This window comes from Lynx rufus, unplaced genomic scaffold (genome assembly GCF_022079265.1).
Source record: "Lynx rufus isolate CCGP_SWC_20201006 ecotype Redwood Valley unplaced genomic scaffold, mLynRuf1.p SCAF_16, whole genome shotgun sequence".
Lineage (NCBI taxonomy): Eukaryota > Metazoa > Chordata > Mammalia > Carnivora > Felidae > Lynx > Lynx rufus.
The window spans coordinates 655,542-683,148 of NW_025814830.1; the positions used below are offsets into that span (position 1 = coordinate 655,542).

At 41.4% G+C, this 27,607-nt stretch overlaps 1 protein-coding gene and 2 pseudogenes across 1 annotated transcript; 2 read left to right on the top strand and 1 right to left on the bottom strand.

The window, feature by feature from the left end:
* Nucleotides 1–805: 805 nt before the first annotated feature.
* Nucleotides 806–5,884, bottom strand: LOC124510810 (KRAB domain-containing protein 5-like). Its single transcript, XM_047077464.1, has 3 exons — nt 5,870–5,884; nt 1,421–1,547; nt 806–912 (listed from the first exon to the last, which is right to left on the bottom strand). Exons 1-3 carry the CDS (start codon nt 5,882–5,884, stop codon nt 806–808), a joined length of 249 nt encoding a protein of 82 aa, XP_046933420.1.
* Nucleotides 5,885–14,853: 8,969 nt separating this feature from the next.
* LOC124510808 (phospholipid scramblase 1-like) lies at nt 14,854–15,865 on the top strand (annotated as a pseudogene).
* A 3,891-nt stretch (nt 15,866–19,756) lies between these two features.
* On the top strand, nt 19,757–25,165 carry LOC124511656 (zinc finger protein 501-like; annotated as a pseudogene).
* The last annotated feature ends 2,442 nt before the right edge of the window (nt 25,166–27,607 follow it).

Sequence of the window (27,607 nt, forward strand, 5' to 3'; positions counted from 1 at the left end):
GTTTTTAGAAAGTGAAGACACATATGAAAAAGCACAGGAACTTCCAAGTATACAAAATTATAAAATAATGCAATTACTAGGAAATAAAGGTAATGATGGAAACTTTATTATAGGCTGTGGGTTCTAACTTGTAAATGTTCTAGCTCCCTTATGGCATCAATATATAGGTAATTATGAAACACATAGATACATTAAATTATTTCACCATTGAGCAGTGGAACACAGAGTGCATTTTTCAACTTTTAATTACTACAAAGACACATAAACTTTTGATGTGAAATAAAGGATTAGATTTTCTCATTTGAGGGACGTGTTCTGTGATCTTATGAAATTACTGAGCCTCAATTTTGCACACTTAAGATTAAATCCTCTGTAACTTTGGAAATCCTAAACCAGAAAACATGAGATCTCTGTCTCCAGTGTTCTCAAGACTTCTGCCTCAAACCCCAATGGGCCCACCACTACCCTCACACACTTATCACAAGCAGCAAAACAGAATTTAGAAATGACTTAGCATAGAGTTCCTCAGAAATACAGAGAGATCTTCTAGGGCTCTCACAGCAATGGAGAAGCTCTCAGATTATGGAGGTCCTCACCATGGATATGGTGGACCTTCCCTGGAGCTGAAGGAGACTCTTCGGAGAATCAAAGACATGATGTGTCAGAGAGCAGATGTCCCTCTGTGAGAGGGAAAGACATAAAACTCGGCTTTGCAAATGAATTTCCATTCAAGGAGAGCTACCTGAACAACATTGTAAGATCCATCTTCCTCCTTCACATTTGGACCTCACCTGTGTCGTGTGCGTCACTCCCACCTACCTGGGTGTGAGGCTACTGTCTCTTTTCTCTTCACACCCCACAGCTCCTTCTTTTGCTCCAGAACGATGACCAGGTCTGGTTTTGACACAAGACCTGTTTATCAGAAAGAAGGAATATAATTATTGCTGGAGTTTCTACCTTTTGACCCGGTAATGTACTCAGCAGACAACAAGGGACATGGGAGAATTCTAAAAAATGATTTCCCAAACACTGTTGCACAAGAAAAAGTCCCTTTACAACATGCAGGAGGACTTTCAAACATTCACATCATGACCTGCCTTCCAAGTGCTACCAATACAATAAGGAGTAAAAGTTAGAGTTTAAGATGTGGGCCATACCGTCTTATGCCACTCAATGTTTAGAATTGCCATTTATCTACAAAAATGATGATGGTACCTTTAAAAGATAGGAGGCTAAAGCTGAAAGGGAAATATCATGAAGATATTTCTCTATGTCTACAAATCCCCATTTCTTTCCCTTGCTGCAGGGATCTGAATCCCAGTCATATAAAGGGGGGGGGGGGGGCTTCCAAGAGAGACTCTTCAAGGGAAGGAACAAAACCCGAGCGGGGTTTGGGAAATCTAGAAGGAGATATCCTCACCCAAGAAGAGGAGGTGTCCATAGGTCTCTAACATCACATCTCTGTACAGTTCCCTCTGACTGTGATTCAGGCATCCCCACTCCTCCTGAGAGAATTCGATGGCCACATCCCTGAAGGTCAGCAGTGTCTGCAATAAAAACCACAGTTATGAGGTGGCCATTGGCAGAGCTCATAATGGTACCTAAGATGCAAGAGGGAGTAATATCACCAGCTAGACTCCAAGAGTTGTTCTTCACCGCTTACCTACTTGTACCCACGGACCATACTCCATCATTTAACTTCACCTCTTTTTTTCTACCTTATCTTTTAGTTCTGGCAAAACACCCTATGGACAGTCTCCTGTCATGGAAACAGAAAACATACAACAAAATGTAACGACCACCAGAAGGAAGAGCTTGGGCAGGCCAACTTTGCGCTTAACCCCCGACTCATACCTATGCAGATGGACGACTGGGTTAACTCATGGAGTGAGGACAGTTACCTTGACCCCCGTGTAATACCCAAATCTCCACCCAAGGGGGAGCACAAACCTCATTTGCATAACACACAGCGTATGTACAGAAGTGTTCTCTTAAGGCACGTGTGCCGCCCTATGCCCAGTTCAGAGAAAATGACATGGCTCCACTTCCTAATTGTCCATCAAAACTTAAATAAAAGGAAGTGATCATGCCCCTCCCTCTTGCTCTGTGCGTCTCTCCTTTGGAAGGTATTTCCTCTGATCTGCTTATTGCCTGCAAATCAAGGTTCCTGTGTGTGACAACCTCACGTGCTGCACTTTCTATCTACAACTCTATTATATTTGAGGATTTTAACACACAAACATGTCAAGTATGTGAATCTTGTTTTCATTTTCTGAAAATATAAAGCAGTAAATAGAAGGGTGTTTCTGTGACCAGAGTGTGGAGGTAAATACAAACTTTCTTGGGCTTTCTTTCATTTTTGTCATTTTATCATGTTTTGCTGTTTTCTCCTTTTTCTCTCCACCTGGTGACAAGACCCTTTCAGTGGCAGGACTTCAAGGGGACAGATGATTCTTTCTGTTCACGGAAACTCCCACATGTTATCAACTCTAAAGACAGCTGCCTTGCCTTTCCAACTCCTACTAAATTCTCAACTGGCCAACCTCCACTCATTGGGAGGAACCGATTCAGCAGGAAGAAGCTCCTGAAGAGGAGACCTTTCATCTTTAACAACCTTAAAGATGTAAGGCTGTAATTCGTTGAAGTGGGGAAATGTAGCTTCAATTAAATTTCCTTACACCTGGCACAAAAACAGACACACAGACCAATGGAATAGAATAGAAACCCCAGAACTAGACCCACAAACATATGGCCAACTCATCTTTGACAAAGCAGGAAAGAACATCCAATGGAAAAAAGACAGCCTCTTTAACAAATGGTGCTGGGAGAACTGGACAGCAACATGCAGAAGGTTGAAACTAGACCACTTTCTCACACCATTTACAAAAATAAACTCAAAATGGATAAAGGACCTAAATGTGAGACAGGAAACCATCAGAACCTTAGAGGAGAAAGCAGGAAAAGACCTCTCTGACCTCAGCCGTAGCAATCTCTTACTCGACACATCCCCAAAGGCAAGGGAATTAAAAGCAATAGTGAATTACTGGGACCTTATGAAGATAAAAAGCTTCTGCACAGCAAAGGAAACAACCAACAAAACTAAAAGGCAACCAACGGAATGGGAAAAGATATTTGCAAATGACATATCGGACAAAGGGCTAGTATCTAAAATCTATAAAGAGCTCACCAAACTCCACACCCGAAAAACAAATAACCCAGTGAAGAAATGGGCAGAAGACATGAATAGACACTTCTCTAAAGAAGACATCCAGATGGCCAACAGGCACATGAAAAGATGTTCAGCGTCGCTCCTCATCAGGGAAATACAAATCAAAACCACACTCAGGTATCACCTCACGCCAGTCAGAGTGGCCAAAATGAACAAATCAGGAGACTATAGATGCTGGAGAGGATGTGGAGAAACGGGAACCCTCTTGCACTGTTGGTGGGAATGCAAATTGGTGCAGCCGCTTTGGAAAGCAGTGTGGAGGTTCCTCAGAAAATTAAAAATAGACCTACCCTATGACCCAGCAATAGCACTGCTAGGAATCTACCCAAGGGATACAGGAGTACTGATGCATAGGGGCACTTGTACCCCAATGTTCATAGCAGCACTGTCAACAATAGCCAAATTATGGAAAGAGCCTAAATGTCCATCAACTGATGAATGGATAAAGAAATTGTGGTTTATATACACAATGGAATACTACGTGGCAATGAGAAAAAATGAAATATGGCCTTTTGTAGCAACGTGGATGGAACTGGAGAGTGTAATGCTAAGTGAAATAAGCCATACAGAGAAAGACAGATACCATATGGTTTCACTCTTATGTGGATCCTGAGAAACTTAACAGGAACCCATGGGGGAGGGGAAGGAAAAAAAAAAAAAAAAAAAAAGGACGTTAGAGTAGGAGAGAGCCAAAGCATAAGAGACTGTTGGAAACTGAGAGCAAACTGAGGGTTGATGGGGGGTGGGAGGGAGGGATGGGTGGGTGATGGGTATTGAGGAGGGCACCTTTTGGGATGAGCACTGGGTGTTGTATGGAAACCAATTTGTCAATAAACTTCATATAAAAAAAAATAAATAAAAAAAATAAAAATATCATACCATAAAAAAAAAAATAAATAAATTTCCTTACACCTTGGAGCCAATGGTAGGCACCTGAGACATGCAGGATATGCCCTTCCTCAAGGAAATCATAGCTGCTTTCATGCCTCAATGCTTAATTTTTATTAAATACTTGAGACAGGCAGGGTATAACGTTCCTTTATTAATGGGCTTCAAGGTGTAAGGAAATTTAATGGAAGTTACATTTGTTTTGGCTTGGTTCTCCTCACCAGAAACTACAAGCAAAGAGAAACCCAGAAGAAAGAAGTTTCCAGCTGAAATGTGATGCTTCTGCACATCACCCAGTAAATCTAAGATCCTTAGCAAAGATGGGGGGGGGGGAAGATCAACGTTATAGGGGAGAAATCTGGCAGAGTGAACCAGGCCAGTTAAAGAAGTGAACATGAAGTGTAAGGAAACAAATTGGTATCAGTGCCTAAGACATACCAAAGGACACATGATCCCTGGTGTGTTCTGTTGGCCCCCAAACAGTGAATCTGATTGTCAGTCTAATTATGAGAGAATACAGTGGCTTTATACAAACTTCAATCACATATACTTTCAGTAGAGGCTGCTTTGAGGCAAACAGGCTTGAGCACCAGATTGTAGAGGAGTCCACAGGGCCCACCTGGCTGAAGAGAGGCAGCCCCAACAGGTGACCTGCCTTAAAATATCTATAGACCCTAACGAAGTAACAAATGGGTACTTACAACCCATTTGTAACCCATTACAGGCAGAATTACCACATGAGGGCAAATTCCATAAGTTAGCATACATAAGCATCTTTCTCCTGCAAAATTAGCCCCAAGTCACTGCCTCAAGGCAGGAGCCTCTCCTTTGCTGTCCTGCCCACCACTCCCTTGAGGTGTATTCACAAATCTATCACCTTATTCTGCCATAGGTGAATTCTTTTCACTGCTCATGCCCTCAGCTTCCACAGGATCATTGACCCGCATTTGGGAGCCCCCATCTGAATGAGAGAAACACCACATTTAGATGGCTGTTTCCCTGTCCTGTAATGTCTAGTATATTTAAACGGAGTATCTTTTTCACATTTTACAAACCAAGACTACCCCCCCCCGGCTTTTTTAACTTTCCAAGTTGTTCTGGACCTTATGCCAAGGCTGTGTATATTTGTATTAATTTTTTTACTACAAAAAAGTGGCTTTATTATGGCACAAGGAGAGGACCTGTGGGCACCACGTGCCACAGTGGGGTTGTGAAGAGTGACTGGTTATATACTATACAGCTGTGGGAGGGAAAAAACCAAAGGGTGGTCTTCAGAAGGACTCTCATATGCTAAAGAGGACTCCTAAGATACTGGGGCCTTGTATTTTTCATTTTCTTCATCCTGCTCTACAGAGATGTACTAAATGGGGAACCAAAGGGGAACAGTTCTCCTCGACTGAAATCCCAGCACCAGACCCCATCAGCAACTGGAATCTTGGACTCAACAACTTCCCCTTTGGATCTGTCCTAAAGGAAATGTTTGCAATACTTGCAGGACGTTACTTCAAAGTGACAAGTGTTGATGTCCTAGTGAAAGCCTGGTTGGAGAATGTTGAGAAGACTCCTGGTTATAGGGGAGAAGAGTTCTAAAGACCTAACCTTGAGTATCATTCCTGAGAAGGTTTTAAAGCTTTGGTGAAAATATATGGCAGAAACACCAAACACAGAGAAATCAACATTTGTGATTTCTAAATGCATGGAATTTTAGGGGGAAAAGGTGACACAGCCTCTGACCTGGGACACCAAGCTTACCTGAGAGCTGGCCATTTCTTCTTTCCCCTTGTCCTCTAGATTTCTTTCTCAGAAGGTATTTGTAGACAAATCTCAGCTACATCAGGAGAAAATGCCTTTAAAGGCACCAATAGAACGTCTTCACCAGAAAAGTGCTCACTGGCAGGGAGGACTTTGAAGTGCAGGTGGGCCAAACTTCCGAGTTTTTTGTGTCAGGAGCTTTTCAGAAACGGAGACTACGTACTTGGAGCCCAATCTCTTGAGTTTTCCTTGTATACTTTCAGTGGCTTCCACTCCCGCAGACACCCACAAATTCTGCTACAGCATAGGAACAGTGTGCTGCGCAGACCTAATCCTCCCACACTCACGTAGAGGAGACCCTGTTACCTCTCCTTGAGCAAAAGCTTGCACTCAAATCTCATAAATTAATGGGAAGTCTTGCCGACTGACTCTCGCCTCAGGTAGCATCACCTGGAGCACTTAATTAAGTCAACACTGTTGTTTCCCACCACAACAATCAACAGAATCTGAGGAGGGGGCCAAAAGCAAGGGTCAGTTTTGAAACTCCACACGCGATCCCATTGGGAACCATTGGGAGCAGTAAGGAAGGCTTTGGTTATTATCCAGGTTTAAACCCATTTCTTCCCTAGTGATCAGAGTTTCTGGACATTGGAAAAAAGAGAGTTACAAATTTAAGAGCCAAACACACCTTCAGCTCTTTAGCCAGCCTTTTCCATGTCTTCCTAATTCCCAAAGACAGGGCTCCAAGGAACCACAGGTGTCTTCCTAGACCTCCCTGTCAGTTGGCTTGGAGAAACTACTCTGTGCCCTGGGAATAAACCTGTCTTTGTCCTTACTGACACCTGAGCTACACTCTTAATGCTCCAACCCAATGCTATCAGCAGCCCCTGCCTCAGAGAACTAAAACAATTCAAAGAATACAGGTCTTCAATAAATACCAATGGGTCCCTGTCTATGAACTTATTCCTTTGTGTCTAGGCCTTTGGAGCATTACACACCCATTTCTCCTTATTCACTTGCTGCAGTTCCTTTACTGGACTGAGATTTCTTTGGAAAATGTCATGCCAAAATTTCTTTTTCCCAAAAAGGGGGAAAATCTAGGATTTGACAGTAGTAACCACATTTGGAAACAAGGGGAGATAAATGACATTTCAACGTGTTTTCTATGCTCTGTCTCTGATGGCACTTGAGGTGAGGTAAGTGGAACTGATCATTTAGTCCTATTGGATGAGCTACCAACCTTCTTGTGAGGAAAATATTCAATGGATATTGGCACAGTCCAAAGGGCATCACTCATTGAGTTTCAAATAGATCCCTCAAAATCTATGCCTGGAATTATTACCCTATAAATAAAGAAACAGAACGAGGCATCAAGCACATTATAGTGGATTACAAGGCTTAGGCCCTAGATCAATGGTCATGCTCAAGCCATATTGGGCCACTGCTGCTATGAAGGCCAGGACCTGGGACCATGGTAGCCTTGGGTGAGGGGGCAGAGAGCAGGGGGTGGAGGAGCTCCTTTGGGGAAGAGGAGGGGTCCTGGGGGAAAGGGCGTTCCTGGGAAGGAGAGTCCTGGCAAGGGAAGGGTATATCAAGAGGGGAGTTGTTCCAGTCCTGTGTCACCCCCTATTGTACCTGTGAGAAAACCCGAAGGCTGAGGATGGAAGTTTGATTAGGACCCCTGAGCAATAAATAACATTTGTATCTGTCTGTGTCCTGTTTTTCCCAACATTCATGCCCTAATGACATCGATTACTACTGAAAACCAATTTTTCCCTGAAACTGGCCCATGTAGTCCTTTTAAAAATAGTCCATTTGACAGGGATATCCAGTATCTTTTTACCTTTACTTGGGAGGAAAGTCAATACACCTGGGCAGTAATGCCTCAGGGTCCCACAGAGGGTCCATCCTATGGATGACAATCTTAAGGCTATTGGATGATAGTAAGTTTTCTGCAGGCTCTCCTTTGTTATAGTATGTACATAATTTTGTTCTCTGCTCCCCTTCTCAAGATTCTTTGCATGACACCAGCATACACCTGTGAAAACTTGTGGTTTTTAAAGACATCAAGTGTCCAAAGAAAAATTGCAGTTTGCTCAAAACCAGCATGGGTATTTAAGGCACTTGCTTTCAGAACAAGGACTAGGTTTCAAGGCATCCTGAAAATCAAAAACCTACTACTAGGTACCAATTCTGAGGCTTTCTGTGACTGTTTGGTTTTTGCCGAAATTCGATTCCAAAATTCTCTCTTCTAGCTCAAAGTGTATGTACTTTACCACAAAAGGACAAACTTAACCCTATCATTTGGAAAGATGGGGATGACATAGTAATTGAGACTTGAATGAAAAGTCTAAATCTATAAAAAACTTCTCAACGTCAACACCCCAAAAAACAAGCAACCCAGTTAAGAAATGGGCAGAAGACATGAATAGACACTTTTGGGAGAAAGATAGGCGGATGGCTAACAGACACATGAAAAGATGCTCAGCATCACTCATCACCAGGGAAACACAAATGAGATATCACTTTCCACTGATGAGATATGTCAGAATGGGTAAAATTGACAACACAAGAAACCACAGGTGTTGGCGAGGATGAAGAGAAGGGGAACCCTGTTGCACTGTAGGTGGGAATGCAAAGTGGTGCAGGAGCCATTCAGGAGAACAGTAGATGAGGTTTTAAAATAACTAAAAATGGAATTAGAGGTGCTTGGGTGCCTCACTTGGTGGGGTGTCTAACTCTTGATTTTGCTCAGGTCTTGATCTCATGGGCATGGGTCAAACTCCACATGGGGCTCCACAGTGAGTATGGAGCCTCTCTCCCCCTCCACCACTCACACTTGTTCACTCTCTATCGCTCAAATAAATACACATTAAAAGCAAAGAATAACTTAGTTTCTGTCCATGGTGGCCAAAATAAGATACTTGTATGATTTTACTCTTCCTAAATTTCCTAAGACTTCTTTTGCAGACTCGCACATCCTCTAGACAGGATGATGGTCCTCACACCTCAGGTATTTTGTGTTTAGGACTCATTTATGGTTTTCCTGCTATGCATGTGCAAGCTGAGGGGCCAACCTATTGATAGGAGTAGTACCACAAGTAGATTGTCTCCTGAAATAACAGCTACCCCAAGCATCCTTGTCCTAGGGAGCATCTTTGTAACCTTTATACCCAAACTCCCCCATCTCATGAGAAAAATGTAGTCTGTTGTTCTTCCTGTCAGTCATTTATATATTCATGCCTCCCAGAGTGTTATGTCAATTACATGTCAGTGATGTTGTAAGTAAAATTGTGAATAAAGTAATGTATTCTAGGGAATCCTGGGTGGCCCAAGCGGTTAAGCCTCTGAGTTTTGATCTTGGCTAAGGTGATTTCACGGTTTGAGGTTCAGCCCCAATCAGGTTGTGCACTGATGACGTGAAGCCTGCTTGGGATTCAGTCTTCCCTTCCCTGTCCCCTCCCCTTCTTGTGCTGGAAGTCTCTCTCTCTCAAAATAAATTAAAATAAAGTAAGAAAAAATGTAATCTATCTAGTAAAAAATAATAAATTACAGGCATAAAATGAAACCTTTCATAATTATAATATAAGCAGCTTGTTATTAACAATTATGTTGTTAATGGTTCCACCAATAAGGCCAGAGTCTTAGCAGTAATATAACAGTTTTCCCTGTAATAATGAAGAAACACTTGAAATTATCTTTGAATGTGTATCTTTCAATATGAGACATTATAGTTTCCCAATTTATCTGGGTGCAGAATTTGAAGATTGTTGCACAAAGACAGTTTAAAGGTTAGAAGGTCCTTCAAGAAACAGGGGTAAGGGAAATTGTTTCTGGATTGTAATGCAACTGACCACAGGTGAAGCTGTAGGAAAAGCTAGGATTTAGGGAATGCAGGCATTAGAGACCAAGTGGTGAACATTGTGTCTTGTATCCTAGGAGAAATGTTGATGTCTTGACAGATGAAATACTCAAGGAAATCTGCTAGCATGTTTAAGTATTTTCAGTCATAAGTGTAATAGTGAACTGCCTAGGACAGAAGAAAATGCAGGTGGATGTGTCAGCTGATACATATAAAAAGAAAGCTGGTGGTAGTCAATAATGAATAGACATTTCCAGGCTGAGGAATTGAAATGGATAGATGTGCTGAAGTTCACTTGGTCTATATTGAGCTTTGATGTCAATTGACTCTTTTGAAAAGAAACAGGTTACAAGGATAGTCTTTGCCAGTCTCAATTTTCTTAAAAATGTTAGTTTATTGATTTTGAGAGAGAGACAATGGGAGACAGAGAGAGAGAGAGAGCAAGTGAGAACCAGGGAGGGGCAGAGAGAGAGGGACAAAGAGAATCCCAAACAGGCTCTGCGGTGTCAGAGCAGAGCCTGATGTGGGGCTTGATCTCACAATCCCTGATCTCACAAACAAAATCAAGAGATGCTCAACCAACTGAGCCACCCAGTCTCATGTCAATTTCTTAGTTCAGCCTGAACAACCAGAAAGGGACAGGAATTCTGACACCCCCAAAAGGGGATAGGACATTCTTGCTCCATGGGAGTTTCAGGAGCCAACCCATTCATCACCCTGTTTTTCATTTCTGAACATTTAGAGATCAGTCAAGTTTTAAAAAGTAAATATATACATAGACTTTGTGAAATGGAAAGAGGACCCAGCAGTGCCTTCAACTGTCTCTCTTTTGACCTTGTCTGTACTTTCTAACTGATTCCATTCTTCTTTCCAGGTCAGCATTTAGCTCAGGAAGAAACCCCAGCAGGCAAAGCATCCCAGGATGGGGAAGGAAACTAGCCCCTCCAGCAATAGGGACTGCCCTGAGCCAGCAGGACCCTACCTGCCTGACAGCAATGCAATGATTGGCCTGGCCTTCACCACCTGCATGTACCCCCACCCTTCGTCCTACATTTTCTTTATATAAACCTGGAAGGGTTTTCAGCAGGTTGGGGACAGTGTTTGAGATGTTGGTCACCTCTCTTCTCAGTGTTGGCCTCCGTGAAAAAAACTCCTTCTTGTTTTATCACCACTCATCCCACTGCTGTTCTTGCCTTCTCTGGGGGACCCACACAGACCAGGTTTGGCCACTTACCACTGACAAAATCCAAAGGCAGAGAGATGAGAGGTGGTGAAACAAGACAGGAAGTTATTTCAGGGAGGCTGACACTGGAAAGATGGCTGAATATTGTCTCAAGGACTGTCTCCAAAGTGCTAGATACGCTTCCAGGTTTATGGAAGGGAAAAGGGGAGAGGTGGGTGGAGGGGCAAAAGGAGTCAGGACCTGCAGGTAGACAGTGAAGTCTGTCACTGTCTAGGAGTCAGTCTAGGGTGGGGTCTCTCTGGCTCAGGGCAGTCTTTGAGGCGTGAGGGGTAGTTCCAGTTCCCCTGAGGGATACTTCATCCTCAGGGCCTTCCTCCTGAGCCAGGAGACAAGCTGGAAGGAACCCAGTGAGCAAGTTTGAGGTCAAAATTGAGGCAGCAAAAGTCCTCTGTCTTGCCCTTGGATTTGGTCAGCCATGAGTGGCAGAACTGGGTCTGTCTGGGGCCACTGGAACCAGGTGCTCCTGTACCCTTGGGTCCTACTTACAAAGTCATTACCACAATCTATCCAATAAACATATCCCTCATCTCCCATTGTTAATATGTGTGTGTGTATACGTGTGTGTTGAGAACACTTCCGATAGCCTCTCTTAGCAAATCTCAACGGTACAATACACTAGTATTAACCATACTCACCGAGGTGTAAACATCCACTGCTTACACATCCTGCATTAGTAGTGCCTTTTGCCAGTTGTCCAACATCTAAACATTTCCCCCATCCTCAGCCCCTGGCAACAAACATGCTAATCTTTAATAATTTTGCCTTTTTAAAGATTTGCATGTATGTGATTTCATACAGTATATATATTTTTCTGTATGTGGCTTATTTAACTTAACAAAATATCCTCTAGCAACCTCTAAGTTGCTGGCAATGGAAAAATGTCCTTCTTTCCTGAGGCTGATATATATACCAAGAATAAATTAGATGAAGGACCTCTACCAGGAAGGAGCTAATAGCAAAGATGAAACTTTAATTTTTATTTATTGTAAAGTTTATTGATTTTGAGAGAGAGACAGAGAGAGAACGAGCAGGGTTGGAGCAGATAGGGAGACAGAGGATCTGAAGTGGGCCCTTTGCTGACAGCAGAGAGCCCCATGTGGGGCTCAAACTAACCAACTTAGTTCATGACCTAAGCCAAAGAGGGACACTTAACTGATTGAGCCATTCAGGTGCACCCACGATGAACATTTTATAAAGAGTTACCTGCCTGGCAGGGCAAACATATGTTGGATAAACATTTGCTCTTTCCTTTCTCTTTGAACGTACTTCCTACTTTTTGAGATGTAAATCCCTATCCCCTTCTCCTTAGTTGAAATGGTATATAAGTATCAACTGCCTGACTTTGAGTCTCATCATTTTTCAGTTTCTCATAACTAAGAAATTATTTTTTTCCCCTTGTGACCATGCCTTGTGTCAGTTTAATTGATAGGCTGGCCAAAGAATAGAGAACAGATGAAGAAAAATATTGTCTTCTCGTACACATTCTTTCTGCTGTTAAAAACTGATTTCTGTTCTTCAGAGCTAAAATATAATGTGAAGACAGAGTTTGGGCAAAAGAGGAATAAGAGCTTTATTGTTTTCCCAGGCAGAAGAGGCTGAAGCAGGTTAAAGCCTTCAACCTTGCAAGCCCACCCAGAAGAAGGGGCTGGGGGTTGGGGGGGGGAGGTTATAGGGAAATACACGATCCATAGGTTTCAACAGGAATTGTGTTTGTGTTGCCAGCCTTTGTCGTCATATTTCCAGTGTGGGACTTGGTTCCTTAAAGACAAAAAAAAAAAAAAAAAAAAAAAAGGAGGGGGGTAAGAAGGGATAAGGAGAGGTTTCCCCAATAGAAAAAAAAGCTTACTTAGTTTAATAGCAAGACTTGCTGTTGGTTTCATGCCACCATTTTGGCCTGAAGAAAACAGTTGTACACAGGGGTGCCTGGGTGGCTCAGTTGGCTGAGCATCCGACTTCAGCTCAGGTCATGATCTTGCAGGCTGTATGCTCGAAATCTTGTGGTTTGTGAGTTGGATCCCTGCATTGGGCTTTGTGCTGACAACTCAAAAGACTTGAGCCTGCTTCTGATTCTGTGTCTCCCTCTCTGTCCTTCCCCTGCTCATGCTCTGTCTGTCTCTCTCTCAAAAATAAATACACATTCGAATTTTTTCTTTTTTAAAGCAAACACTTCTATACATACTCTGGATGTTACATAGTAAATGAGGTTTGTGCTTGCCCTTGGCTGGAGAGTTTAGTATTATAATGAGGTCATGGTAACAATCTTATTCCCTTGGTTGGCACCACTGTCCACGTGCTTAGGTGTGAGTCAGGGGATGAGCTCAGACTGGGTGGGTATAAGCTCTTTCTCAGAAGACACTACCTTTTGTTGTATACCTTCTGTTTCCATCACAAGAGATGATGGCCCTGGGGTGTTGTTGCCTGAAGTAACAGATAAGGTTGAAAGAAGAAGTGAAATAAAATGAGGGCCTAAGGGCAGTGGTACTAACAAGTAAGCAGAGAAGGGGTCCAGCTGGTGACATTAACTCCCTCTTGCATCTTAGGTACCATTATGAATGCTGCCTATGGCTACTTGGTAACTGTGGCATTTGTTGCAGGGACTGCTGACCTTCAGGGATGTGGCCATAGAATTCTCCCAGGATGAGTGGGGATGCCTGAACCAGAGTCAGTGAGAACTGTACAGGGATGTGATGTTAGGGACCTATGGACACCTCTTCTTCTTGGGTGAGGATAACTCCTTCCAGACTTCCCAAACCACACTCGTGTGTTTGTTCCTTCCTTTGAAGACTGTCTCTTGGAAACTTCCTTTTTGCATGACTGGGATTCAGATCCCGGCAGTCAGGGAAAGAAGTAGGGGTTTGTGGATGTAGAGAAATATCTTCATGAGGTGTCCTTTTCAGCTGTAGATTCCCTTCTTTAAGGTTAGGTAAGAGCATCATCATCTATAGATGAGTGGTAATTGTAAACATTGAGTGGCATAAATTGGTACTGCCCACATATGCTCCCAACTGCTACTCCTTCCTGTAGTGGTAGTACTTGGAAGTGAGGTCATGATGTGAACACTGGAAATTCCTCTTGAGCGTACTAAAGGGGCTGTTGGGCCACAGCATTTGGGAAATCATTTTCTAGAATTCTGCAATGTCCTCTCTTGTGTACTGAGCACAATATTGGGTTGAAAGATAGAATCTGAGAAATAGTTACATTCCTTTTTTTTCTGATAACCAAGTCTCATTGTGTCAAATCCAGACCTGGTCATTTTTTTTTTTTAGAACAAAAGAGCGAGCTCTGGGATGTGAAGAGAAAGAAGACTAGCCTCACCCCTAGGTTGCTGGGCATGAATGAAAAGGATGACAAAAGTGAAATGTAAACAGGGTGAAGCTAGACCTTAAAATGTGGTTGGAGTAGCTCTCTTTGAATGGGAATTAGTTTAAGAAGCCTAGTATTATGTCTGTCCCTCTCATGGCAGGACATCAGCTATCCAACACATCATGCTCTTACATTGTCTAAGGATTCTTTCTTCAGTTCCAGTGATGGCCCATCATCTCCACAGTGAGTGCCTAGAGACCCCCCTTGGAGCTTGAGGGTCTCCAAAGTCTTAGAGCTTCTCCATTGCATTGAGGGGCCTGGGGAATTCTCCACATTTCTGAGATATTCTATCCTAAGCCATTGCCAATTTCTGTTTTGCCTCCTGTGAGACGGGTGTCAGGGTAGTCGTGGACATACTGTGTTTGGTGCCCAAATCGCAGGAACACTGGGGACAGGGATCATGTGATTTCTGGTTTATGCTTTCCAATACTACTGAGGCTTTAATTCTTTTTTAAAATTTTTATGTTAGGGTTCTCGGCAGCGTGGAGCACCTGTAGCCCCAGAACTCTATAAATCATGGAAAAGCAAAACAGACAACGGAATGCTCCTCACCCAGGAATGAATTTACCATCTGACTATCCCCCTCAATATCCTTCAGCAACACTCCAAGGACTTCCAGGACATACTGGCTACCCTGGCCCCCAGGTTGGCTACCCTGCCCCCCCAGGCTGACTATCCTGGCCCCCAGGCTGGCTACTCAATTCCACCAGCTGGTTATTCATGTGCTGGCCCAGTAGGGTTTCCTGTCCAACACCAGCCTGTGTATAATCAGCCAGGTGGACCTGCAGGGGTACCCTGGATGCCAGCACCACCACCTCCATCAGGCTGTCCACCCAGATTGGAATATTTAAGTCAGATAGATCAGATACTGGTTCATCAGCAAATTGAGCTTCTGGAAGTCATAACAGGTTTTGAAACTAATAACAAATATGAAATTAAGAACAGCTTTGGACAGAAGATTTACTTTGCAGTAGAGGATACAGACTGCTGTACCCGGAATTGCTGTGGGGCTTCTCGGCCTTTTACCATGAGGATTATTGATAATATGGGCCAAGAAGTTATAACTCTGGAGATACCACTAAGGTGTGACAGCTGTTGTTGCCCTTGCTGCCTTCAGAAGATTGAAGTCCATGCTCCTCCTGGTGTACCTTTAGGTTATGTTACTCAGACCTGGCATCCATGCCTGCCAAGGTTTACAATTCAAAATGAGAGGAGAGAGGATGTACTAAAAATTATTAGTCCATGTGTTGTGTGCAGCTCTTGTGCAGATGTTGATTTTGAGATTAAATCTCTTGATGAAGAAACTATAGTCGGCAAGATTTCCAAGCAGTGGACTGGTTTTGTGAGAGAGGCATTTACAGATGCTGATTACTTTGGTATCCAGTTCCCTTTAGACCTTGATGTGAAAATGAAAGCTGTAATGCTTGGTGCATGTTTCCTCATTGATTTCTTGTTTTTTGAAAGGAGTGGAAACACAGAATAAAAAGAAGGAGTGTGGTAGGGGATCAACGAAAGCCTCAGAAAGTGTGAAGTCCGTATACTTACTGGGACTTTGTCAAGGAAAAACTAATTGGTTTTCTTTCCTTTATTGAAACGACTTCTAGCATTTGTGAATTCTACTGTGATGCCTGGTATATGCGATGACTTTTTAAATTATAGAGTTTATTTTCTATATCACTTACCTATAAATGTTTTTATGCATTTGTTTTGTTTTATACATTTTCTCTTTCATTGTGTGTTTTAGAGAAAGGACATGTTAATTTTTTTACATTTAATCATGAAACTTCCTGTGGCAAATTGTTCTGAACTACAATCTGTTTTATTTTCAAATTTTACACCAAATTAAGTCCTTATTAATTTTAAAATATAAATGTGCATTTTATTAAATATTGTTCCAATTTATTTCACACGTAACAATTGTTATTTTCCAAATAATGTATGTTCAAAAAAGTTAAAAATGAATATAATTTGTTTCCTTTGCAATTATGTTAAACTAATACTTAATACTCATATTACCAAAGAAAAATAAAACGTGTGTGTCTTTTGTTCAGCAAGTCACAGTATATTAAACTTCTTTTGTAAGCTAATCTGCTACTATAAAACAATTTTCATTATTGATAAGAAAATAAATTACTGATTTTTTATGAGTTTCTGAAAAAGACATGTCATGAAAAAGACATCCTAAAGAAGGATGCATTTAAAAATTCATTATAGAACTGGAGGATTGTTATAATTTTTGAAGTAATTATTTACACGTGGAATGTTTAGCTCCAGTATTCATTCTGTCTTTCACAGAGCATGATAGTTAGGAGAGCACTCAGGTGTTAAATAGAACATATATATTCCATCTGAGTAGATAGAAACTGCAGTAACTGTCTGTTATTTACATGAACAAACAACTGAATTAAAAATTATGGATATAAAAAATTTTTATGTTAATTTATTTTTGAGCGAGAGAGAGAGGGAGACAGAGCCATTATGGGGGAGGGACAGAGAGAGAGGGGCACAGAATCAGAAGCAGGCTCCAGGCTCTGAGCTGTCACCACAGAGCCTGACGTGGGGTTCAAACTCACAGATCATGAGATCATGACCTGAGCTGAAGTCGGATGCTCAACCAACTGAGCCAGCCAGGCGCCCCACTGAGGCTTTCATCTTCATCGTACAACACTGAGATTGAGTACTTTCATCAGATAAAAAAGCACTTTCTAAAATGAGAAAATCTCATCCTCTGTTTCACTTCAGAAGTTCATTTTTCTTATGAACGATAAGAAATTTCCACTCTATGTGTTCCATTCCTCAATGGTGAACTAGTCTATGTGTATTCTCACATTCCTACCAACATTAATGCCACAGGGGAACTAGAACATTGAGAACTTAGAACTCACAGCCTGTAATGAAGTCTCAATGGTTACATTATTTCTTAGTAACTTCATCATTTTCAACTTTTTTTCTTGTATAATAGCAAATTCCTGTGTCTTTGTCATAAACGTTTTCAGTTTCTGAGGGTTCTTCATGAGATTCATTTCTGATTCATTAGATCGAAATTCTGACATGGCATGCACCTCGTGAGGTATGAGGTAGATCATTTGGGTTGACCTGTTGGTCCTGCAGAGTTTTCCTGATATCATTTAGTTACGTGTTCCCTCTTCTTCCTCCAGGAGTCTCTCTAAGATGATCATTTGAATTGTTTGCCAAGCTTTATTGGCTTGATATTTGAATAAAATGGATATTTTCATGTTGGCATGTAGACACTGATTACATATTTGTTCTGGACGTTTATTTCACAGCTGTCATATGTGTCCTTTGAAGAATGTTAGGCACTTGATCCCAATGTGACCCATTACAGGTTCCTTATTTCCTGTGTGCTCTATGCTGGATCCCTCCACTAGAAGGTGGATATATTTTCTCTGTTATCATTAAGTATCTTTACAGGAAGATGTGCATAATCATCTCATTTATTCTGGAAGCTTCCTCCTTCATTTCACTTTGTTTGTTGTCTGCTTTGGAATGAAGGATTTCTCCTATGTGTGCTGTAGGAATTGCTGTTTGAAGTAGAGATTGTGAATCGGCTCAGTCCTGTAAATTTCCATTTTATTCTGCCCTTGTGTTCCATATATGCTCTTCCCTATCTCTTTTCTGTTGCTCCAGAAAAAGAAAATATGCATCATATATGTTCAAATGCCTTCAAATTGTAAAATGTAATCCAGCAGAAAAGAGAATTGAGACCTAGACTTTCAATGCTATAAAAGACTCAAAAACAATACCTATTTCTATTTGTGAGTGTGTATGTTTTGGTGTTAGCAAGTCACCAAACCCTTCTCCACCAATAGATATATAAGCTTTATGTCATTGAAAACATTTCTTAGTTTTAAGGAGAGTAAACATTTTATTCTATCACTTTTATTCTTTTGTATTCAATTTGTAATATTCGTATTTTATGTGGTATCCTCACTTTTTGCTTTATGTTACTCAGTTTTGTGGTTTTATCATATTTGCATTACCATTGTCATATTGAAACTTTCTGTGAACCTTCTTATAGGATGATCTCTGTATAATGGTTGGTGTGTTTCTCTTAGGTGAATTAAGTCAGATAATCTGGATAAAAACACATACTATACTATTACTGCAATTGTGCCACATATTCTTTTGAAAGATGAAAAACAATACTATTTTTCTTATAAGTTACTGGGATTGGTGGGTGAATTTATGCAAAACTGTTAGAATGGTCTGTACTGTGTAGTAAGTGTTCAAGGAGAATGGTTGTTTCTGTTCATGATATGAGGAGTAGTAATTTCCTCATTATTCTTCAAGTTCAAAGTCCTCTGTGATTTCTTCTTTTTTTTTTTTCTTGGAATATAGAAATGTGGCTCTTGAAGTGAAGATGTTGGCATGAGTTTCAGGCTTGTGAGAAATGTAGAAGCTCAGGCCCCACCTAAAAATCCAAATCAAAATGTGAGTTTTAAGAAGATGCTCTGTTTGTTTTCATACACATTGACATTGAAGTGCAAGTGTAGGTCACCATCACTTTTTCATTATTGTATGCCTCTGTTTTCTTCTGTAGTATATTATTTTGATAAATGATTTTCTAGTATGCTGCAAATCAGGAAGTGTGGTGCCACCAGAGTACTCTTTATGTTTCAAGATTATTGTGGTTATATATTATCCTGCAGTATCCATGTGAATGTTCCATTTGGTTGTGATCTTTCTGCCAAAAATGTCATTGGGAATTTGATGGAGGTCGGAAGAAATCAGTAGATCATTTAGAGTATACTGACAGTTGGATAATTTGATGTATTCCAATGTAAGAACATGGATGTGTTTTCACTTACTTCTTTCAATTCTTCACAATATTTTATAGTTTTCATTTCACTAGTTTTGACCTCTAGCATTATTTTAAGTCTTAAACAGTTTATTCTTTGTGACGATAATGTAACTGTAATTATATCTTTGGGGGAATTGTTCTTTGTTGTGTATAAAGAATGAATTTTTGTGTGTTGGGTTTGTAATCTCCAATTTTGTATAATTTGTGTGAGTTTTAATAGGTTTTTCAAAATGAGGATTCTTCAGCGGCACCTGGGTGACTCCGTTGGTGAAGTGTCTGACTGTTGATTTTGGCTCAGGTCATGATCCCAAGATCATGGGATCAAGCCCTGCCTCAGACTCCACACCACATGGAGCTTGCCTGAGAGTCTCTGCCTCCTTGTGCTCCTCTCCCTAGTTGCACAAACTCTCTTTCTCCAATAAAATAATTTAAAATAAAAAAAATAGGGATTCTTCAGAGAAAAAGAAAATAGTATCGTCACAGACTAGGAGTATCCTACCCTCATCACATCCCACCCACACACATGTAGATAACCACCAAGCTATCCTAAGTATCCCAAAAAGCAACCTTAAGACTGACAGAGGAACTACTCAGCTAATGAGAGAGAAGAGGCACATCGAAGATTGTAGGAAGTACAGAGATTTGGCTGGGGGAGCAACAGATTATAGTGCTGCTGAAAGCAGGGAGCAGTGGTTGTGGAGAAGGGTAGGAGAGTGGAGCCCAAAGAAGAATGCACAAGGAGAATATTTCCCTAGTGTCATTGTCTTGGAAAATGAGAAGGCCTGCATTTTTTGTGTTCTTGCAAGCAGTGTGGCTTCAAGCCTCGAGTTTTCAAGATCAGCAAGCTTGGCTGGGAAAGATCCTAGAGGGCTCTGCACTGCTCCTGAACAGAAGGTAGGCCCACAACCTGAGGGTAGACAGCATGGAAACAGCAATGTGAAGAGCACTTGGGGCACACATGAGTGAGATTATTTGATATCCTAGTGGCCCTTCAATGAGATGCATGATGGGAACAAATGAGCTGGCTCGTTCCATTTTCTTCCCATTCTCCTCAGCAGGAACACAGAGCACCCTGAGAGAAAGGGCACAGCGGGGACGCTGGCTGTCTGCCTTGCTTACAACAAGCCCCAAGCCCCTATCCTCTGGTGGGACTTCCCATCTCAGTCAAGCCTGACTCAATCCCAGCAAGGCTGTCCCCTCCCCAAGAGATTTGCTTAAGCTGTTCCCCACACCTCATGTGACCACGCAGTTCTGTAGGGCCTCAGTTCTGGTGGAGGTGATGTCAGGTCTCATCTCACAAGCAGCCCACAGCATAACTAGTTAAAACTCAATCCATTGAGGACAGGGTCCAAACCCTGGAAGGAGAGCCTCAGCAGACCACTGGCCAGAACGATAGAGCAGGAGACATAACTGGATGTTTTAACATACAGAGGGTGCCAGAGACTTAGACAAAATGCCAAGATGGAAGATTTTATCCATAATGAGAGAACAAGTTATGGCCACAGCCAGAGTGCTAAGTGAAACCTTTGTCAGTAACATTCTCAATAGTAAACTGAAGGAACTACATTATGGATACTCACTGGGCTTGTGAAAAGACAACAGCAGTGAGACTCTTAACACAGAGACAAGAGGCTCAACAAAGGATGAGAGATGCAGAATGCAATAAATGAGATGAGAAACACATTGATTCAATGAACAGCAGGTTGGGGGAATTAGAGCAGCAAATTAGTGACCTTGAAAACAAAATAATGGAAAATAGTGAAGCTTAAGGTGGAGAGAGTGAGACAGACAGACAGAGAGAGGAGACTTAGGCAACATGTAATAGACTTAGGAAATCAGGGGCTCCATCAAAAGTGATAACATTTATACCACAGGGGTCACAGAAGACGACGAGAAAGGGGGTTAGAGAAGTTATTTCAGGGAATAGTATCAGAAAGCATCCCTAATCAGTTGAAGGAAACAGACCTGCAGACTCAGGAGGCACAGAACTCCACTGAAATCACCAAAAGGAGGCCAGCACCAAGACATCTTGGAATCAAGTTTGCAAACGATGACGAGAATGACAAAATCTTAAAAGCAGCAACGTGGAAGAAGTATTTCACCTACCATGAACAAACCATAAGGCCAGCTCAAGATTTCTCAACAGAAACTTGGCAAGCCTGATGGGGGGACAAGGTAGATTCAAAATGCTGAATGGGGAAAATATGCAGCTAGGAATACTGTATCCAGGAAGACTATCTTCGAGACTAAAGGGGAGAGAAAGCGATTTCCAGTCAAACAGAAACTAAAGGAGTTTGTGACCACTGGAACAGCACTCCAAGGCATGTTCAAGGATAGTCTTTGAATGCAGAGAAGTCCAAGGGGCTCAGACTCACAAAGTGTCAGATCAGGAGCCACTTGAAAACCAAGAGTCAGACAATTAACTGACTGAGCCAACCAAGCGCCCCCAGTTTGGTCCCCTTTTATGTATTTTTTCTTGCCTAATTGTTGTGAAGAGTCCCAGTACTGTGTGGAATGAAAGTGGGAGAGTGACTTCATTGCCTTGTTTCTGATCCTATAGGAGGAGCTTTTGGTCTCCTCATTGATTATGTTAAATTTCAGCTTTTCACACATACATGATCTTTATTAGGTTGAGTAAGTTTCCTTTGATTTCTCCTTTATTGAGTATCTTTAATCGTGAAATGGTGCCCAATATGCTCACTTCCTGTCCTGTATCAATTGAGATTATCCTCTCTTTGTGATCTTTAGTCTCTAATGTGCAGTCCCAACTCGATAGTTTGCCATATGGTGAAACACCCTTGAATTTCACGAAGAATTCCCAGTGGATTATGTTGTAAAATGGTAAAATGTGCTTTTGATTCAGTTTGGTTTTTGTTTTTTTGAGAAGGAGAAGGAGGAAGAGGAGAATGGGAGGGGTAGAGAGTGAGGAGGAAAGAGGATCCCAAGCAGGTTTCACAGTCTGCAATGACCTGGACATGGGTTCTGATCTCCCGACTGAGATCATGACATGAGCTGAAGTCAAGAGTTGGGTGCTTAACTGACTTAGGTACCCAGGCTCCCCTATTTGCTTAGTTTTATGGTGGACTTTGCATGAATATTCCCCACAGGTAGTAACTCATATTCTTGTATACTTGTCGCATCTTCCTTTGGCTTTGATAGCCTGTTAATGCTCATATGATCAAGTGGTTTCATAATCTCCCTTCTCTTCCCTCCCTGGAAATGTTTGGGGAGATTTCTAGTACTTTGTCATGTGTGTCTATGAATGATCCTGTGAATTCATGTGGCACAGGACTTCCTTGTTGGCAGTTTATTTATTACAGTTTAATATACTTAGTGGTTGTAAATCAGTTGACTTTATTCTTTTTCTTTTTCTTTTTTTTTTTTTTGAATGTGAGAGAGTCAGTGAGTGGGGGAGAAGGTAGTGGGAGAGAGAGAGAGAATCTTAAGCAGGCTTCATGCTTAGGGCGGAGCCTGATATTGGGGTCCATCACATGACCCTAAGATCATGACCTGAGTCAAAATCAACAGTTGGACATTCAACCGACTAAGCCACCCAGGCTCCCCTTTCATTATGTTCTTTTCTCCATGATGATGTCAGGTAGGTTATACCTTTTTTTGAAATAGGTAGTTTTGTTTTTTTGTTTTTTTTTGGATACATATTTGTTAGCATGTTATTATCCTTTTTCCCAATTATAATTACTTTTATTTCTATGATATCACTTGCACTGTGTCTTGTTTTATTTCTTCACTTCAGATTTTAGGTGAACTTCAATTTTTCATCCTTACTTGATGGCGTTATAGATCTGTGAAATTTTTGGGTTATTTCTGAAAACAAACTCGTCCTGTTGTTTTATTCCTACTTTGGCTATATCGTATTTGCATAATTTCTGTTTGACTTTTGAGTTAAATGTCCTTCTAAATTTTGGCTCATAAAGTACTTTCCTGATTCTTTGTGGCATAGGAATGTGATTTGTGCTACACCATTGAACAACTACAGAAGGATCTATTAGGCTATGTCTTCAGCACGTTGTGTGTAAGTTTCTGTGTCAAGGAAGAATGACGTCCCGATGAATCCTTCTCAACCATCTTCCTGACATTCTCTGACTGATTTGAAGGTTGTATATTAGAAGTTGTCAGTACCTTCATGTGAGAGTGGTAATTGCAATGATGTTCCTTTTTTTGTTATTTGCTATCTTTCAGCTATATCTTCACATGGCAGCCAGAGCTTCCTGCCAAAGCCATGCATAGAAGCCTCTTCCCAAAATGTGTCACTGGGTACATGGAAACATCATGCCCTTGAGAATTTACACTTAATGATAAACTGGGACAGTGGTAGAAAGAATGAAGCACATCAGAAGTTTCATGAAGGACGTGGTCCAAATGAGACGACTGCCCATAGTAAGAACCTCATGGCCCCAAGTGGTGAAGGACATAAAACATCCTGGAATACCGCCCTTTTTACATCCACTATTTGTGCAAAGCACTGTGCACCTGTAAGCAGAAGTTCCATTCAAATATGCAAACATACATATTTGTACAATGAAAATTTGGAACATTTGGAAAGTTACCTCATCCACGCTGAAAACAATGCTTTGAACCGTTGTGAAAGTGGGATTGGATTGGCCTTTCAGTCAAATAGTTCTAAAACTCAGAGATTCAAAAATGAAGATAAAAGGCCTAGGACGTCTCAATTTGGGAGGTGCTTCACAGAGGAGGTGACCCTACAACATTACCAGAGCATTTTCAGTGGAGATACACTGGCTCAATACAGTGAATCTGAGACAGTCTAAACAGGGCTCCCATGTTAGCAAACGTCTGAGGACTCCTCTGCAAGAAAAGCATTTTGAATCTAATAAAGATGAGCAAGTCTTTTATCCAAACTCCAAATGTACCAAGAGTAAGAGTACGCAGAGGGGAGAAAATATTTCTAAATATGATGAATGTGGGAAAGCTCTGAAGCAGTCCTCCAGTATTGCTGATCATCAGAGGCTTCATGGGGGTGGAAACCCATACACATATACTGACTCTGGGAACATGTTTAATCAATCATTAAGCCTAAATACCTATAAGACAAGTGGTACTGGAGAGAAAAGGTACATTGGCAAGGAATGTGGCAAAACCTTTGACAGGCACTCGACACTATCTCAACATCAGCAAATGCATACTGCAAAAAAATTGACAAATGTGAAGAAGGTGGTCTAACCATTAAGGATGGGTCATCACTCCATGCACACAGGCAAATCCATACCGCACAGAAACCTTACAAATGTCAAGAATGCAGCAAGGCCTTTAGCCAGCAAACATCCCTTAGTCAACATCACAGAATCCACACTGGAGAGAAACCTCACAAATGTCAAGAATGTGGCAAGGCCTTTAGCTAGCAATCATCCCTTAGTCAACATCACAGAATCGACACTGGAGAGAAATCTCACAAATGTCAAGACTGTGGCAAGGCCTTTAGTGAATACTCAACCCTGACTCGGCATCACAGAATCCACACTGGTGAGAAACCTTACCAATGTCAAGAATGTGACAAAGACTTTATCCAGCACTCACACCTTAGTAAACATCACAGAACTCATACTGGAGAGAAACCTTACACATGTCAAATGTGGCAAGGCCTTTAAGGTGTACTCACAGCTTACTCGACATGAGAGAATTCATGCCAGAGAGAAACCATTCAAATGTCAAGAATGTGGCAAGGCCTTTAGTGAGTACTCAATCCTTACTCGACATCACAGAATTCATACCAGACAGAAACCTTACCAATGTAACAAATGCAGCAAAACTCTTAATTTCTGTTCTAGCGTTATTCAGCATCACGGAATCCATATTGGAGAGAAACCTTACCAATGTCAAGAATGTGGCAAGGCCTTTAGGTTGCAGTCAAACCTTACTGATCATCACAGAATTCATACTGGACAGAAACCTTAACAATGTAAGACATGTGGCAAGGCCTTTACCAAACACTCAAAACTTACTCGACATGACAAAATTCACACTTGAGAACCTTACCAATGTAACGAGTGTGCAAAAGGCTTTAATCACCATTCACCCTTTATTCAATACCACACAAACCATCTTGGAGCAAACGTTTAAGACAGAGTTTAAGACTGTGAGAGAACTTATTTTATTAAAAAATTTTTTTCTTAGACAGAATGAGTAGGAGGGTGCAGAGAAAGAGACACACAGTATCAAAAGTAGGTTCCAGGGTCTGAGCTGTCGGACCAGATAGTTCTGAGCCTGAGGCAGAGTTCAAACCCACAAGTCGCGATATCATGACCTGAGGTAAAGTTGGATGCCTCACTGACTGAGCCACCCAGGCGCCCAAAGACTCTAAGAGAACTTTTAAGGACTGTTCAATGCTACTCCACATCACAGACTCCACATGGAAGATTAACGATACACAAGTAAACAATGTGGCAAGACTTTAACCAATGCTGATCCCTGATTTCTTGTCAAAGAATGTGTTATAGAAATGATTTTCCACATAGAAAGAATCTAGGAAGCCCTTTAATGGTGCTCAATCTTCATTCCACACCACCAAATTCATACTTGAGAGAACCCTTATAGTTGTAGAGAATGTGGTGAAACGTTTCACATGGCTCAAGCCTTAGTCACTATCACATGGTTCATACATAGGAAGAACATTGCAAATGTGATGAATGTGGCAAACCCCTAGGTGGAAGTCCTACCTTATTCAAAATCATAGCTCTCATATCAGAGGAAATCTCTAAAATGTAAAGAGAATGAGAAAGCTTTCATCTGGAATTCAATCCTTATTCAATACCTTCAAATGCATGTGAGTTCAAACCATACAAACCTAATGAATGAAGAAAGCCCTTCTTCATAAATATACCATTTGGAAAACAGCAGAGAGTACCAAAACTAACGTAATTTGCATTGAAGAAGATATAAAGAAATGGAAAAACATTCTGTGCTCATGGATTGGAAGAATATATATTGTCAAAATGTCAATACTACCCAAAGCTATCTACACATTCAATGCAATCCCAATCAAAATTGCACCAGCATTCTTCTCGAAACTAGAACAAGCAATCCTAAAATTCATATGGAACCACAAAAGGCCCCAAATAGCCAAAGGAATTTTGAAGAAGAAGACCAAAGCAGGAGGCATCCCAATCCCAGACTTTAGCCTCTACTGCAAAGCTGTCATCATCAAGACAGCATGGTATTGGCACAAAAACAGACACATAGACCAATGGAATAGAATGGAAACCCCAGAACTAGACCCACAAACGTATGGCCAACTCATCTTTGGCAAAGCAGGAAAGAACATCCAATGGAAAAAAGACAGTCTCTTTAACAAATGGTGCTGGGAGAACTGGACAGCAACATGCAGAAGATTGAAACTAGACCACTTTCTCACACCATTCACAAAAATAAACTCAAAATGGATAAAGGACCTGAATGTGAGACAGGAAACCATCAAAACCCTAGAGGAGAAAGCAGGAAAAGACCTCTCTGACCTCAGCCATAGCAATTTCTTACTTGACACATCCCCAAAGACAAGGGAATTAAAAGCAAAAATGAACTACTGGGACCTTATGAAGATAAAAAGCTTCTGCACAGCAAAGGAAACAACCAACAAAACTAAAAGGCAACCAACAGAATGGTAAAAGATATTTGCAAATGACATATCGGACAAAGGACTAGTATCCAAAATCTATAAAGAACTCCCCAAACTCCACACCCGAAAAACAAAGAACCCAGTGAAGAAATGGGCAGAAAACATGAATAGACACTTCTCTAAAGAAGACATCCGGATGGCCAACAGGCACATGAAAAGATGCTCAACGTCGCTCCTCATTAGGGAAATACAAATCAAAACCACACTCAGATATCACCTCACGCCAGTGAGAGTGGCCAAAATGAACAAATCAGGAGACTATAGATGCTGGCGAGGATGTGGAGAAATGGGAACCCTCTTGCACTGTTGGTGGGAATGCAAACTGATGCAGCCACTCTGGAAAACAGTGTGGAGGTTCCTCAGAAAATTAAAAAGAGACCTAACCTATGACCCAGCAATAGCACTGCTAGGAATTTACCCAAGGGATACAGGAGTACTGATGCATAGGCGCACTTGTGCCCCAATGTTTATAGCAGCACTCTCAACAATAGCCAAATTATGGAAAGAGCCTGAATGTCCATCAACTGATGAATGGATAAAGAAATTGTGGTTTATATACACAATGGAGTACTACATGGCAATGAGAGAATGACATATGGCCCTTTGTAGCAACGTGGATGGAACTGGAGAGTGTGATGCTAAGTGAAATAAGCCATACAGAGAAAGACAGATACCATATGTTTTCACTCTTAGGTGGATCCTGAGAAACTTAACAGAAACCCATGGGGGAGGGGAAGGAAAAAAAAAAAGAGGTTAGAGTGGGAGAGAGCCAAAGCATAAGAGACTCTTAAAAACTG

Coding starts and splice junctions, on each gene's coding strand:
- LOC124510810 (XM_047077464.1), bottom strand. Junction 913..1,420: donor TGGACACCTCCTCTTCTTGG/GTGAGGATATCT, acceptor TCTGATAAACAG/GTCTTGTGTCAAAACCAGAC.